This window comes from Phasianus colchicus, chromosome 3 (assembly GCF_987193195.1).
Source record: "Phasianus colchicus chromosome 3, bPhaCol1.hap1.1, whole genome shotgun sequence".
In the NCBI taxonomy this organism is placed as follows: domain Eukaryota; kingdom Metazoa; phylum Chordata; class Aves; order Galliformes; family Phasianidae; genus Phasianus; species Phasianus colchicus.
In genome coordinates, this window is record NC_143438.1 from 43,079,561 (window position 1) to 43,095,982 (window position 16,422).

Below are 16,422 nucleotides of genomic sequence, written 5' to 3' on the forward strand. Positions count from 1 at the left end.
AATTATTACAAGACATTCTGGTATTTATCCAGCATCTGAAAATGTGGAAGTGACCAAGGCAAGCCAGTCTACTACTTGGTATTGGAATGCTCTCACAGAACGCTTTAGGGTTTGTGTTTCTTTGGTTTGAATACCTCCCATCTTCACCCTCACAGGCCTGAAAATGACTAAGATGATTAAAAATGAGTCTATCACATCCTTCTCTCCAGTCTCTATCACATACTTCTCACAGTCCTTACTAGTAATACACATATAACTCCACATTACTGTTACAGCCACAGGTCTGAGGCTCATCCTGCTATATAGTTACCTGGAAACGCTTCAGAAAACTGTGAAGTTTCTTGGGTAGTGTCACCTACTGATGCATCAGATTGCCTCAGCAAAGCAACAGGTTGCCTTGTCTTCGGAGATGTAATATGGTAACCAAAAGAAGGCTATAAAAAAAAAAGACAACCCGGAATACAACATTAGTAAATTCAATCATCAATAAACAGTTCCAGTGGGTATGCAAAGTAGTTTCAGCCAGTGTCTCCTCAGTTGGTATTTGGCTGAGAAATAACATATGCCTCCTAGCTTTGTAAATTTCAATTGACATACATACAATGCTATTTAAATAACCAAAAAATAAAAGCACACAACACACAAATAAGAAAAAAACAACAGAGAATGTATTTATACCAGTTAGACAGAAGAAAGTACATATGCTCTCATCGGTTCTACTGCAGTACAGAACATGCTCGCTCTACCAGCATGCCAGGACAAAACTGAATTACACAAGCATATCCCCTTATATACAACTCTCAGGTTCTGTTTTCTGCAGCACAGGTGAGATACTGTCTACCAACAGCAGATAAGAAACACATAAAAGCCTATTGGTAAGTTGAGGTCTAGATGATTATGCTTTTACTGAAATTGAGATTTGCATAGATAGCACAATTATCAACAGCCATTCAGAGACACCTCACTGCTCAAATATTCCTCTCAGTAGTGTTTGATTTAACTCTGTGGACTGCTTGCTCAGATCTCCAACAAGCAGTCTGTAACAAGGCCTACTTCCCTCTCTATTACCCTATGTTTTTATCAAGAATTAATTATAAAGATTCCCTGGTAACACTAGCCATCTCTTCACATCCTAAGTATCAAATGAGAATCAAAAAACAATTCATCCTTGTCGTATATGCATACAGAATTAGAAGTAGATCTCAGAAATAGTTATGACAAAAAAAAAAAAAGCTGTTTTTTCTTATGCTTCCCTTGCTCCTCGTATCACTGGGATACATACCCGTTTCACATTGCTGCCTCCACCAAGACAACCAAGAGCTTCAGACCTCTGACCAAAGAATTCTCCCAGAGACAAACGTAAGTAGCTGGCATCTTTACTAACATCAGACATTTTTGGCAGAAGGCAGCTGCTGGCAGATTTCCATGAAGAATTTGCTACTTCAGATGCATTTAGAATGTCTACTTTTTCTGCCTGCAAAGAAGTGACAAAAATTGTCATTTGTAAATAAATGGCAGTTACGTTGTTTGCATTCAGATCATTACTTACCTGCAGAAGTCTGTGCGTTTTCTCAAATTCTTCCTGGTCTTGTGCAATCATTGCTGCTGCTTCAGCTTAAAACCAAAGAAGACATTTATTAAAATAAGAGTTGATATTACTATTCTGCATCATTAAGATGAAGTTTGAGGCAAAGATGCTTAATTCTACATCCAAGACAACTTGGGACAAACCAAGAGTTATTCCTCACATGATAGCAAGAAAGGTTCACATCAAGTTGGTTTTAAAATAGCTTTCCCTAACCCTTAGGTATCCCAGTAAAAGAAGCATTTGGCTAGCTACCTTAGAGGTCAATAGAAAAGGCCTCTTACAACATTGTGCTGAAAGCAAATTATATTCATTATTCGTTCTGCTATCTATACTGGTAGACTGGAACTTCCAAACCAAATTAGACAACATTCAGTTCCTTGCTGAAGTTTTCTAAACTATCTGTGAACTTAAGCAAAAGAAAGAGATTGGTTCGGTTTGTATCAGTTCACAAAATACCTGTGCAAGTTAACATGGCCAAATGTTGCCGTCTATAAAAATTACTTAAGGGAAGTTGAAATTTTGTTGCTTTTGAGGAAGGCAACAAAATTGTAACACCTTTTTATTAAGCAATCAAACAATAATTCCTCAAGGCAACTTAGCACTGGCAATATCATGCAGTCACAGCCAGCTGAATTTTAAGTCAGTAACAATTCTTCTTTAATCCTCTATATAAGACAACTTAGGAGGACTTCCTGAAGCATTAAATTGTCAAGTGAGCAACGCTGCACCACTCTGTACAGACAAGCAAACTAGCTGAGAGAAAAATGCCATCCATGCTGAATCCAATCAGGTGGAAAGCATCATTTCTTTAAAAACCATCAGGTAAGGGAAAAGCTAATGAGCCCTGGAAAAAAATCACAGCAGACAACTATTCTAAATAATTTGGTAACTCAAGTCTGAGATGCAGCCAGGTATCTGAAATATCCTGCTACTTGAAAAATAATGAAGAGCTCTGCTTTGCTGACACAATAAGCAGGGAACTTTCCAGCACACAATCTTATTTGTTTGTTCCAATAGAAAACCACACAGTGCTGACAAACAATTTCAACTCAACAACCCTGCTTGACCTTGTGTTCATAATAAACAATTCTACACATCATCATACACAGCATCCTCTCAGAAAGAAAGAGCAGCCTTGAGCAGACATCTTCAGAATACCATCCACATGTCAGCTTTAGAAACAAGAACAGACTAAGAGAAACTGTTGCATACAATGCTTAAATCTATACAGTAAAAGAGTCGCTCAGAACACATTTTGGTGCTGAGGAATTTGTTTGCCTACAGTGCTACATGCATACTAACCCATCTTGTACAACAAACAGACTCTCGTGAAGATCAGCCTGAGACAGGTAAAGGAAAATTAAAACTGAAGTAGACAAAGGTTCAAAAAGCCTAGAATTTCTTAGAGTTCTGTAAACGGCCCTTAGTAAGCTCCAACATTTCTCAGTACCAGTACTAATTGTAAGCACTCAGCACCAAGACATCCCCAAGAAGTTCACAAAAATCACCAGCCAGAAAATTCAGCAGCTCTTTTCACATTCACTTGTTTCTATAATAACTTCTCGTTTACAGTTACCTGGCTTACAGCCATCACGCACTACAGAACAATGGCTTCCTCTTCTTGATGAAAAGAATAACAATAATCAAAATACTAACCAACATTTCTGGAAATGACAGACAGGGTATCTATTTTTCTCATACAATTGTTATCAATGACACTCTTACTGGGAAGAGTAAGAAACACGGGAATAAGCCGTCAACTGAAACTAATGTTACTATCATTATACACTGATGACAACAACAGCTTTCAAATAAGTTTTAGTATCTAAAGCCTACAGGCTTTGCAATACTAAATACCATTTAAAGTGGAAAAAATAAAAAAAGGAAGAGAAAAAGTTTCCTTAACTATACTAACAGATAGCAACAGCTATCTCAAAAGGAAAAAGATTACATACATCCAGTTATGAACTCATTTATTTTATCATCTTCAGACAGGTTTAAATCTTGTTCTTCATCAAATGAAGTATAGTAAGCAAGATCGGTCACCCATTTGCCTTCTTCATTTTGATAAACAATGCTATGTGGTGCATCACCTGAAATGTACAACAAAAGATGCACGGATGATTAAAATAAAAGGGAATTGGCAAAATGTCTTGAATTTAAATGAGTCCACTCACTAAAGGCCAGCAACAAGTTACTGTAGATCAAGTAGCTGCAACTACAAGTTGCAGCAGCTCTGCCAAAGAAGCAACATTTTGCAATAGCCAGTCAGTCAGTAATTTATAAAAACAAAAACAATTTATTCAAGTTACATTTTTTCTTATTTATAAAGAAATCATGGGGTTTTTTTTGTAAAGAAAAATGCACAGCTTACAATTTATTTCTTTTTCCATGCAACAGTGGCATACTTAGGTTATATATAAAACAACGTACCTGTGTCTGTTGTAGCTAAACTTTTATTCTGACAGCTGTCTGCAGTTGGAGACAAGTAAGTATCAGAAAGGCCAACCTCACAACCAGTTGAACCTGCAGCTGTCCCAGGTGCATCTGCACTAAGAGGAATCCTAGGATCGATGTAGTGCTCCAGAACTTCTGCTGGATGTAGTACTTCACCATCAGAAGCAGCAGACTGATGCTCAGAGGACCATACTTCTTGCTTGGAAAGAGCACCCTCGCCATCAGCTTTATGGCTGCTGATGCACTGAAGATACAGTGAATCTAAATGCAAGTCAGCAGCACTGCAGGATTCCAGCACATCTCTGCTGGTCATGGAATTCTTAGGAAAAAAAATTAACAGTGATTCTTAAGTGTCAGAATTGCATTTGTTAATTGCTTGTGTTAATAGTTCTAGGTACAAAATAGCCAAAGTTGACCATGGCTGAAAAACATATTCAAAAAACAAAGCCTTATTATTCATCTCTTGTAAAGAAAATTTGGGTTGTTAGTTCAACCGCTTATAAGTTTTCAAAAGCACAAGCACATTTATTTTATGCTAGCCTTACTCTACATATATTTAGGAGATAACTCCATACCAGTTGTCTTCTTGCTCTGGGCAGTTTTTCTATTTGCACAGGACACCCAGTCATCCCTTGCTTTTGTGAATCTTCATCACTAGCATTTCCTGAGTCTGCTCCCGTCACAGCCTGGTAAGTACCAGGATCTTGGAAGTCCTCCTTTAAAGAAAAAAAAAGGAAATAAAAATCTTAAGTTACATCACATCCACAATGCTGAAAAGAAAAATAAAATACACTGCTGGCTATGCTAATGCACCAATCTGCCTTCTGTACGTACAGAGCAAGAAGATGGGGCATCTCTTTTCTTTTCACGGAGTCACAGAATGGTCAGGGTTGGAAGAAACCTCAAGGATCATGAATCTCCAACCCCCCTGCCACATGCAGGGCCACCAACCTCCACATTTAATACTAGACCAGGCTGCACAGTGTCCCATCCAATCTGGCCTTGAACACCTCTAGGGATGGGGCATCCACAACCTCTCTGAGCAGCCTGTTCCAGCACCTCACCACTCTCACAGTAAAGAACTTCCCCCAACATCCAACCTAAATCTTCCCTCCACCAGCTTAAAACCTTTTCCCCTTGTCTTGCTCTTATCTACCCTTTGAAAGAGTTGACTCCCCTCCTGTTTATAGGCTCGCTTTAGGTACTGAAAGGTACTTTTCACTCCCAGTATGTTATTTCATTTTCTTTAACAAGGGCACTGCACTATTTCTCCTCTGAATCTATCACTGAATGAGAATTCCAATCCAGAACCTTTTGGCACCTACCCCACTGCCCACCTACAGCCAGGGTGAAGCAGGAACATCTTGCCTGTTTACATCAAGCCTGAGGTCAGAGAACACAATTCTGCTGTTCTCACTCTTCACCATGGCCACACAGTCTTAAAACAATCATCTACTCTATTCTTCACATACAGCTGTCAATCAACAGCTGGCAACCTGTGCAGACTGCCATCAGAAGGGTTAACAGATCACTTTCCACAGCCTGGAGACTTTGAAGTAAGGTGGGAAATTTATGAAGCTGTCAAACAACACATCCTTAAAATAATTATAATCTTTGCTACCATGATTCAATCACACCTCACTGTTGTGGTCAAGCATGCAAGTATCAAGTTATAATTCAGGGTTGCAGACACCAAGCAATCTGTAAGAGAGAAATGGTGTTCTAAGACAAACCATTAGGCAGCTGCTGCTCTCTGCTTACCCTCCTCACACAGACTTCAGGAGACCATCTACTCCCTTGCAGAAATAGCCTCATGATGCTACATGTTTAATAAGACCTTGAAGACTATTACCCTGGTAATCAAGCTGGTGGTTGAAAAGCTCTTTATAAAAACTAGTCGTACAAAATGAAATAAGCATTAATGCCAGCAAACATTAAAATATTTATAAAAAGAAAAAATAATCCTTTGTCAGAAAAGAAGTCAATTTGTTTTCAACAAGATGATCAACATCTTAAGGGAAAACTCCACACTGTCCTTTAAACAATGTTGCACTTAAACTATAACAAAGAATAGCAACAAGTTACAACTATTAAAATCATTTCTTGTCATAGAACCATCAAAATAAAATTTAGTGATGCCTACAAAGAAAATACACTCATCTCCTGGAAATTACAAGATATAAAGATGGCCTTACTTGCAGTTCATCCAACCAGCTTGCTGGGAGAGGAAGGGAGAGGTAAAGCTAGTGTTTTACGGATATTAGACAGCTTTAAGAATTCCTTGCATTCAGATGCTGGTAAAAAATCATGGTTTCATAAGACCGCAATATTAGTAGAGGCTTTTGCTTGGTTACCAGTAACACTGTTTCCCCTGGACCTGAGAGGGCTCCAAATGCTTACCTACAAACCTGATACTAAAACCATCAGTGGAAAAAGTAGAGAAGGGAAGCAAGTTATAAAGGTGCACCATAATTCATTCACGCAAACACCTCAGAGTTGCATTAAGTTCAAACTCACATAAGCACGAACCAGAACTCTAAAAAGCAACCCCTGAAACGTTAGACTGAACTGCAGCACAGACTTAACTTGTCAAGCAGAGGCTAGCTCTTACTGCAGCAAGTGCTGACTTGCATTCTACCTCACTGTTATTTTACTCTAAAGGTCAAGCTAGAATATCAACACGTGATGCTGAATTGCTAACAGATACTTTAAAAAAAGTGCTACTCAGGTCATTATTCCTTTTTGTTATCCTACAGCTTAGAGATAAAAGAGAAATTTTATCTGAAAAGCATACTTATAATAACAGGGCTTAAGAAATGAAGTCTTAAGCAGTCCAGCAAGAAAAAGTCCATCTTCAGGAAATACCACTGATGCTATGTTAGTTATTAACCCAAGGACGAGTCTCCATCATATCAGAGGACAGTAATATAGCCTTAGTACTTGAGTTATTTTCCCCTTTGCAAGATCAAGAAACAAAATTGACTGCACAAGGTCTGGAACTGCTTATCAAGAGAAAGGAGAAGGCCACAACAAAGATGAGTGTAGAAAATCTGAACAAAGGCCTAAATAAAGACAACAGCATAGCACGAAACCCTGTTTCTGCAAGCCTTCCAGATTAATGTCTTTTGGGACAGCCAACTACTTACTTAATTCCCCCATGCCTTATCACATAAGCAGAAAGATCTTCTGTAACATCATCTTTATCAGCTGCTAGCTCAGCACTATAAGATAATAAATACAAACACAGCTATGCTACTTAGCTTCTTTTGTTTCTTTTTATTTTTCTCCTAGGGAAAACCTTCCATAGGGAAAAGAAAGTCAGAATCTCATTCAAAGTGCTTTGTTTCCTGCTTAGAGCTATATTTGCTATCAATTACAGAAAAAAAAAAAACAGCATTAAGCAAAGGACTCTTATCTGTTGGGTAGTGTTTGGGTTTGTCATGAAAGACTATCTTGTCCACACTGGCAGACAATTTTCAACAACACTACTGTATTTCACAGCCATTAGGAATACTAGGTTTGGAACTCCAACATAAACTTACTTGAAGCAATCCATTTTCAGAAAGCTTCAGAGCTGTACAGCAATCTGAAAGCTTCCCTATGTCATTGTCTCCTCTGGTCACTTCAGGTGGTATCAGATGCTCAAAATAAGCTTCCAGTTGGTTATCAAAGAACTCTTCATCATCAATATCATCATCTATTGAAACAAAAGAAAACATCCCATTCACCCTTCAGAGGCATTTTATAAATCACTGGAAGGCTATCAGAGCAACTCCATAATCTTTATTACATCAAGACACATTCATATAGTCGAAGCAGAACGATCCTGTTTTTCCACCTCAAAATAAATTGGGTTTTCTTCAATATTCTTCACACAAGTTTTTGATGAAGTATTTTATACAGAATTATGCTTAAGTAATACATTTCTCCTCAAGTAGGTAGCAATGTTGTGTCAGAATTCTACACACAACTATCCAGAGAAAGCTATAAAGATACAAATACCCTTACCTGTGGAATCTCCTCCTAAGCTTGAAAGAGATGAGAGTTTCTCATTTTCTAAAAAACTTGAAAGACTAATGCTAAGATGATCACTTAAGGTTTCAGCTTCTACCAGTTTTTCTGAAGGTTCAGATGGAGTAACCTGTGAGAAACATCCATATGTAAATCCGCCTGTGAATGATCAGCTATTGTCTAAATACCTTTCATAAGAAGCAATTAAAGAGGTTTAAGTAACATTTTAAAACTCTCCCCTTCCTTCTTCCACATCCCAGGAAGTATTCAGCTCCAGTGGATTTTGCCTTCTGACTTCCACAATGGAATCATGCAAGAAAAACAAAGATCATAAAAGGAAAAAACACCTGAATAACACCAAACTTGAAAGATCTCAGAACCAAAATACTGAACTACTGCATTAAGGAGTTTATCAGGGAAAAAAAAAATCCTTCATCTTAAAGTGCAAAGTAGGAAACACACAATTGGTTTCTATAATGCTCAAACAATGCTTCTTCAGAAATCATACACCAAAATCAAACTCCTGTTGTTATTTTTTGTTTAAGAAAGCAGTAACGCAATGCCTACTGTGGATTTAGTCTCATATTGTTTCATCTCTGACAGCTAGGAAATATCAAAGTTCAGAAAGGGGCAGACATGTTTTGAAAGAGAGGTCCTACTTTTCAATGACAGACCAAGAGCATCCCACTGCAAGTCACAGGCCCCTGTGGTCCATAAAACACACACACACATACATACATAAAACACACATCAAATGAAAGTAAACTAAAGTAATTTAGTAAATACCAGCTGACACATCAAGAGGCATACAGCTGGACAGCATCTGGCTGCTGCCTGAGGTGTATTTTCTACAAGGACCACGAGCTCTCATTCCCATCTGCACCCAGAGAGCATCAGCTTCTCTACAACAGCAGACAGCAGCTGAAGCACAGCCCTGTCAATACCTGATGCAGCTGTTTTCTAGCTATGGGAAACAGAAAAAATCCAGGTGCAACAAGACTGACATCTTACAAATGGTTTATGTTGGGAACATTGAAGAAGTCATGTGAACTAATGTTTCTCTAAGAAATCAACAAGTATAGAGGCATCACAAATCAGACTGATAGCCCACTTCAACTTCCAAAAGCATTCAGAAAGTTCCTCCAAGGCTCTTTATTAGGGCAAACTACAATTGTGATAAAAAGATTCACACATGGATGAAGAATGAGAAGACAGCATAGGGTAGGAATAAACAACAGCTTTCACAACAGAGAGATCAGGTGGAGTCATGCTCCTTTGGTGCTAATTATGTGAAGTGATGTGGAAAACAGAGGCAAAATGAGACAGGACATGCTGTTACAGCCTGCAGGTATACACAGCTAAACAATGAACACTGTTTAATTTCCTTTCTTTTCCTTTCTGAAAGAGAAGTCTCATACGAGATTATTATTAGGATCTCTTTAATTTCACTGTATTTAAGAAGTTTTTACCTTGTTATCCTTACTGTCTGGAAGAAAACATATTCCAGTTGGTAAATCTGGAACAAAAGAATATAGTAAAAATCAGTATTTTAGTATCACAACATGATAACACTAAGGAGTAACCATTCTATAAGACAGTCTCTTGAAACGTACACGTTATAACAAGACCAAAGTTTCTGCGTTCATATAAGAACAATCAAAAGCATCTTGGAAATAATTAAAAAGGCAAGGTTTCAACAGGGCTAGAACTGTAAATAGTATGCAGACAATTACTGCCTGAGGGATTTCTTTTAAGGACCGTGAAAAAGGAGAGAATGGCACGTTTCAGAAGCAGAAATGAGCATTATGTTCCACTGTTTCATTTCACTGTTGAGCCAATATCTTTTCTTAAAATCATTTGTAAGCAACTTCCACTTTTCTACTGTATTCTCCCACAACCAAATCATGTCCCACAAGACAGAGCTAACATCTAACATACAGATGTTAGCTGAAAAGGTTCATAATTCTTAAGAAACAAATGGGAACAAAAAGCAATTTCCAGGCCACGATCTTAAGCCTTGAATAAAGCACAACTTAAAACTGGATAGCCAAGTAGCCAATGCTCAGAATCAAGCCCAAACGAGGCACTCCCAGTTTTCCAAAGTATCTTGTTCCTATAGTTACTGCCACTTCCTTAAACCTAAAATAAGAAGTGACGGAAGACAATGCTTCAATTACAACAGTGGTTTATCAGGGTTTATATTACAAACCATGCACTTCCTAATAGAATGTGTTGTCTTGAATTAGGAATGCTTACCTCACAAAACTGCATAGCTTGGAGGAAGGTAATGACTAGAAGTATTTATGAAATCTACTCACTTGAAGGAGCCAAAGGAATTTAATTACATTAGAATCCCTCCCTCTTATGTATAGTTAACATCAGTAATTGTACTTTTAAAGCAAGTTACAGAACATTGTTTTGCTTCTGCTGTTCCATTCACACCTCAAGAAAGAATAGTTTTCACAGCCAAGCATTCCAAACTACTTTTCCATATGTTACACTAAAAAAATAAATAAATATGAGCTTCTACTTTGTACAGCCACAGCCAAAAAAAAAAAAAAAAAATCACTCATTATTGGCTGGAATAGGGCAAGAAAAAAAAACATTAGTTAAAATACTATCTCATAAACTTGCACCTATTGAAAGAGAAGGGGTAGAAAACAACTTTGTACATTGTCATCACATTGTTGGTCTTCTGCTCAATCACAAGCTTTTTGTACAAAATTAAAAGATTCTTTTCCAAATTCCATTTGCACTATGCCACAAAACACTGAAATGGTTAAGAACTCCACAACCACACTATAATAAAGTAACTATACTGAGAATAAGTATGTAGTTTTTCTTAAAGTTTAATACCTTCCAATCGTTCAAGTGGTAATACCTCAAGTAAGGTATCTTGACTGTGATTTGAATGCTCAATGACATTCTGGTCTTGATCTCCAGCCACTGAATAGGATTCTCTCAGACTAACAATTGCAGGTTGAGGTTCTTTAACTAGCGTAGCAACTTCCCTAAAAAGAGAGTTATTTCAATTTAAAATAGTACAATTGTATGTTGATGTTGATTACATATAACATCTCTCTACATAAAGATTTGAGAGGTTCTCTCATTTTCACACCTTAATCCTGGGAATTCTGTTGTTCCCATTAACAAATTCTACACACTTCACCCATCATTTTATAATAGAGGAATACTATCAAGATTACAAGGGCTGCTGTTTCACAACCTAAAATGCCCCAGAGAAGCATTTAGAGCTATTTAATGCTAATATATGTGCATGTCCACCCCCATTTTGTTGTTGTTGTTTTGTCCCCTATTTCTTCTTCTCCTCTGCATTTTTGCAACAAGTGAGGAAAGCCCAAAGGGAAAAGGTTCCTGTTAGGAAAATTCCACGATCCAATTGACAGCAAGTCAAACATAAACTAAACAAGATTTTCCTAAGCCCATAAATACCAGCAGATTGTTCATAACATTAAACTGGAGTTGAAATATAAAGAACATGATTTACAAAAGCTGCTACTGAACAGAACTACGAAGAATTTCACTAATTCTGATCAAAACTTTCTTTTCACTTCTGATAGCCACATACACGATTAGCTTACTGGGCTAATCATAAGATGTTAAAGTTTCAACATCAAGTGAAATGAAACATTTTTACACTATGCATTAGCTCTATTTAATTTGAAAAGTCTAAAATGCAGAGAATGGGATGTTTGGCAGGAGGATACGTTACTATTAGAGACCCAATTTGGCTTGGTGTTTATGGCTGATAATTTTAGTTTCAAAACCCAAACATACTCCATGAGTAGCTCATCGCATGTACAAATCTAAATACTATGTTGCTATATGCATTTTAGGAACAAATTAGTTTAACAGCCTCACTCACATGTCATCATGAAAACTGATGGCAAATCTCCCCATTGGCTCAGGATCCAGCTGGCTACTGTGAGAAGATAGGGATGGAGGCGAGTGCTTCCCTTCTTCTAAATAAGATGCCTGGATATCAGAAACCCTGTCAGAGTGGGGAGGGAAAACACAATTGTTCTTATAAGCATCTCTACTTTCTAATCAAATAAAACTCTTTCCAGTTCTTTGGCAATCGCTAATCTCCCATGTGTTGAATTACTTGAGTAGTTCTGCATTTTCTTACCGAGCTGTACAGAAGGTATGTTTGTACCCAGGTTTGTACCCAGAACATTCTCTAATCTTCTGAAAATAGGATCACAGACTCATTAAGGATGATCATTAAGATCATCCAGTCTGATCACAAATCAACACCACCATGCCCACTAACCACATCCCTCAGTGCCATACCCACACAGTTCTTGAACACCTCCAGGGATGGTGACTCCACCACCACCCTGAGCAACCTGTGCCACTGCAGCACCGCTCTTTCTGAGAAGAAATTTTTCTTAATACCCAACCTGAACCTCCCCTGGTACAACTTCATGCCATTCCATCTCGTCCGATTGCTGTTACCTGGGAGAAGAGGCCAACCCTCACCTCACCACAACCTCCTTTCAGGGAGTTGCAAGTTGTAGTGAGCAATAAGGTCCTTCCCTAGGCTCCTCCTCTTCAAGTTCTTCAGAGAAGAACTACATTCTTACCCTCTGTGCCTACTGCCACTTTTGGAATGCACGCTTGTGAAGACAGGCCTTAACGGTCTGACCTTACTATAAAGTCACATGGGACAGCAGTAATGTAAACAAAGGTTTCAATTGTTACCATTGGTACTAACCCTTGTTGAACAAATCATTATACATTATATTAAAATTTAGCTGGTGTCCCTACTTACATTACCCTTTCTAAAACATGAGAGATTTAGATAGGTTAATGTAGTACCCGCATTTTTTAAATATATTCTCTGAATGGCTAGAATATACTCAAGGTAAAAAATGAAATTAAGCTCAATTGTTCACTGAATCATAGAATGGCCTGGGTTGAAAAGGACCACAATAATCATCCAGTTTCAACCCCCCTGCTATGTGCAGGGTTGCCAACCAGCAGACCAGGCTGCCCAGAGCCACATCCAGCCTGGCCTTGAATGCCTCCAGGGATGGGGCATCCGCAACCTCCTTGGGCAACCTGTTCCAGTGTGTCACCACCCTCTGTGTGAAAAACTTCCTCCTAATATCTAACCTAAACCTCCCCGTCTTAATTAAAACCCATTCCCCCTTTTCCTATCACTATCCACCCTTGTAAACAGCCATTCCCCCTCCTGTTTATATGCTCCCTTCAAGTATTGTTATCTTTCCATTCTAAAAACCAAATTATTCTTTTTAGGAATAACTTTAATAAAAAGTTAACTACATTATGAGTTACGAACCTCACCTAGATTTTTCATTGTTAATACAAAGACACGCTACTGATTAGTAAGCAGGGTAATCATCTACCGAATAATATGTGATGATAGCTTTTCCTTTCCAAATTAAATGGGTCAAACCAGACAGCTGGTAAGATTATTAAGTAGAATTACTAAGTAGAATTAAACGAGGGCCTCACCTGCTGTCATGGCCTGCTTTGTTCTTGACAACAGTTGAAGCTGCAACAGGTAAGCCGGGGTTGGAGGAAATGGTGACGTTTTCCACAAGGATGCTGGCACTGCTATTGAGCGAATTGCCCAGGAAGCTGGGAAAGGTCTCATCGGCAATGTTTCTGAAGCTTTCCATCGCGCGTGCGATCTGCCTAAAGCAACACCCTGCTGGGAACAGTCAGCCCCGGTCCAGCAGCATCTGGAAGTAGAAGAGCACACGGTTACCTCCGTCACGGTAACAATCTCACAAACGCTCCCCAAACACAGCGGCCGATTGGCGATCGCCCCGCTCGGCCCACGTTTAAGAATCGATCACAGTTCCCCCTCCACAAACCTTTCGGGCGCTTCTATCACCGCCCCCTCCGACTTCCTAAAAAGAGCCGTTCCCCGCCAGCCGCAGCGCCGACGCCGCTCGGGGTGCCAGCCTATATTTAGCCCGCAAAGCCGCTCGGAGCGAGACCGCCCTCCGGCACCGCCGCAGCAGCAGCAGCAGCCACCTGGGGAGCCGCGAGCTCCGTGACGCGATCAGCTGGGGCCACAGCTCCAGCCGGGAGGCCCCGGCCCGGCTCCTTCAGCGCTCAGCACGAACCCCCACCGCTCAGACCCGTCCCGAGCCGCACCCGGCGGCTCCCCACGCTCACCAAGCCGCAGGCCGGGACCCCTTTCCCCGCGTCCCGCCGCCTCTTTTCTGCGCAGCGGAAGGAGCCGAGCGCGAGCGCCGCACGCCGCTCAACCGCCAAAACTTCAAACCCGGCCCCCCGCACAACGGCGCCCCCCGACGGGCTGAGAAGCTGCCCCCCAGCTCACCCGGAGCGCGGCGGCACCGACACCCCCGCTGCCCCTGGCGGGAAGCCCGCGCGCGCGCTTCGCCCCGCCCCGCCGCCAGCCAATAGACGGAGGAGGGCGGGGCGAGCAGCAGTGAGAGACGGCGATTGGCGGTCGGGGCACTCCAGAAAGTAGAAGGTTGGAGCGGGGAGCGCTGATTGGGCGAGGGGATTGCGGCGCGGCCGTGCCCGCGGCGGCCGTTAGGCGGGAGGCGCGGGTGTTGCTCTCGCAGCGAGGGCCGTGCGGGGCTGTTGTAACGTCTGCCATAGCGATGTACTCCTGCCGTACTGTTGCTACGTGAGACGCTTTATCTTACTGAGGTTGATTCCATACAGTCCATGGAAGGTCTGATTTCAGTTTTGAAGCATAAAAGCCACGTTGTTTTGTAAGCAGAGGGTGAGAAGGCCCTGTTCTCCACACAAATCGCTGTCAGGAGAGTGCTGCTGTCGTTCCAGGTCTTACAATGCACTTATCCTGCAGTTATATTCCTGGTCTGGGGATTGCAGAAACAATAAAATGAGACTGAAATCATAGAATTAAGGTTACCAAAGAACTGGAAAAATTTATATGTGACAACAGCTCATCTCCCATGTGTTAAATTACTGGAGTAGTTTCACATTTTCTAGCCATTCAGTACTTAAAGGTACATATATGTACCCAAAATGTTCTCCAATCTTCTGAAAATAGAACCACAGAGCCATATAATAGACTCATGGAATCAAGGTTGGAAAAGACCACTAAGACCATCTAGTACAGCCATCAGCCCATCACACCATGCCCACTGACCATGTCCATCAGTGCCACATCCACACGGTTCTTGAACACCTCCAGGGACAGTGACTCCACCACCTCCCTGGGCAGTCTGTGCCACTGCCTCACCACTCTTTCTGGGCAGATTTTTTCTTAATATCCAACCTAAATCTTCCCTCACACAACTTAAATCTGTTCCCTCTCGTCCTATCACTGCTACCTGGGTGAAGAGCCCAACCCTCACCTCACCTCACCCTTCTCTCTGTAGAGAGCAATAAGGTCTCCACTGAGCCTCCTCTTCTCCAGTCTGAACAGTCTCAGTTCCCTCAGCCGCTCCCCATAAGACTTGTGCTCTGGATAACCACACACACAGCAGAGTCAGGATTTCATACTGTGTCCAGATAAGTTCAGAACAATCAAAACAATGACAGGCAATAGAAGAAACACTTCCAGGCTACTATGTTAAAGCAGCAAAGCCCTAAAACTTACAGCCCTGAAGTTCGGGCTGAACTGTGCTGCTAGCAGGCAGAAAACATGCAGGGTAAGGGTCTCCGTCTTGGGAGTTCTACTATTCCATTTTCTGTGCAAAATGGCAGGCAACTGAAAGGTGTCAGCCACAGAACAGATAGAGTTCAGCTGCTGAAGTCAAAGTACTTGGCCAGGCCAGTGGAAACATGATTCATTTGCACTGAAAATGTGAACAACGTTTTCCCATCACTGAGCAGAGTGACTGCAATTAGTCAGGATATCTAACAATAAAACATATTCAGCACAGGAAAATAATGTGGCCATGTGTCATGAACTAAAGGGTTACCCAGCCTGTGGGTGTATGGGTGTCTTCACAGTAGGTTTGTGGAATTCCATAATGCACAAGGACTTTAATTCCTTTTTTTTTTTTTTTTCTTTATACATATAAACAAATCACCACTAGCAAGTATACATATAATTAATAATTTATCAAGCTATTAAAAATTACCAGAAAATTAAGCACATATACATTAATTGTATAGCAGCCATCAGGAATATCAGCAAGCCTATATATCATATATATTATTAAATATATATATGGGCATATATGATATATATTTATATATATATATATATATGATATATATATATCATATATATATTTATATATAAATATATATCATATATATTATTAAATCTTACAAGTTACTACAAATATACACATTCATTAATATACAAAATGTCCCAACAGTACTCCCCAAGCCAATCTCAGGTGTGGTGCCAGTACACA

The 16,422-nt window shown here is 40.2% G+C and overlaps 1 protein-coding gene across 4 annotated transcripts in view; it reads right to left on the reverse strand.

Annotated features, from left to right (window-relative positions):
- Positions 1-15,707, reverse strand: part of CEP192 (centrosomal protein 192) — a 60,230-nt gene extending 44,523 nt beyond the window's left edge. For 2 of the 4 annotated variants that reach the window (XM_090137344.1, XM_031588998.2), the window contains exons 1-13: positions 14,231-14,390; positions 13,559-13,788; positions 11,943-12,068; positions 10,913-11,067; positions 9,526-9,572; positions 8,054-8,186; positions 7,588-7,742; positions 4,621-4,761; positions 4,022-4,364; positions 3,544-3,681; positions 1,550-1,614; positions 1,283-1,474; positions 311-434 (exon numbers count right to left, since the gene is read on the reverse strand). In XM_090137344.1, coding sequence (XP_089993470.1) covers positions 311-434; positions 1,283-1,474; positions 1,550-1,614; positions 3,544-3,681; positions 4,022-4,364; positions 4,621-4,761; positions 7,588-7,742; positions 8,054-8,186; positions 9,526-9,572; positions 10,913-11,067; positions 11,943-12,068; positions 13,559-13,725 — 1,786 coding nt within the window. In that variant the 5' untranslated portion in view covers positions 13,726-13,788; positions 14,231-14,390. The other 2 variants (XM_031588999.2, XM_090137343.1) reach the window with 2 other exon arrangements.
- Positions 15,708-16,422: the final 715 nt, after the last annotated feature.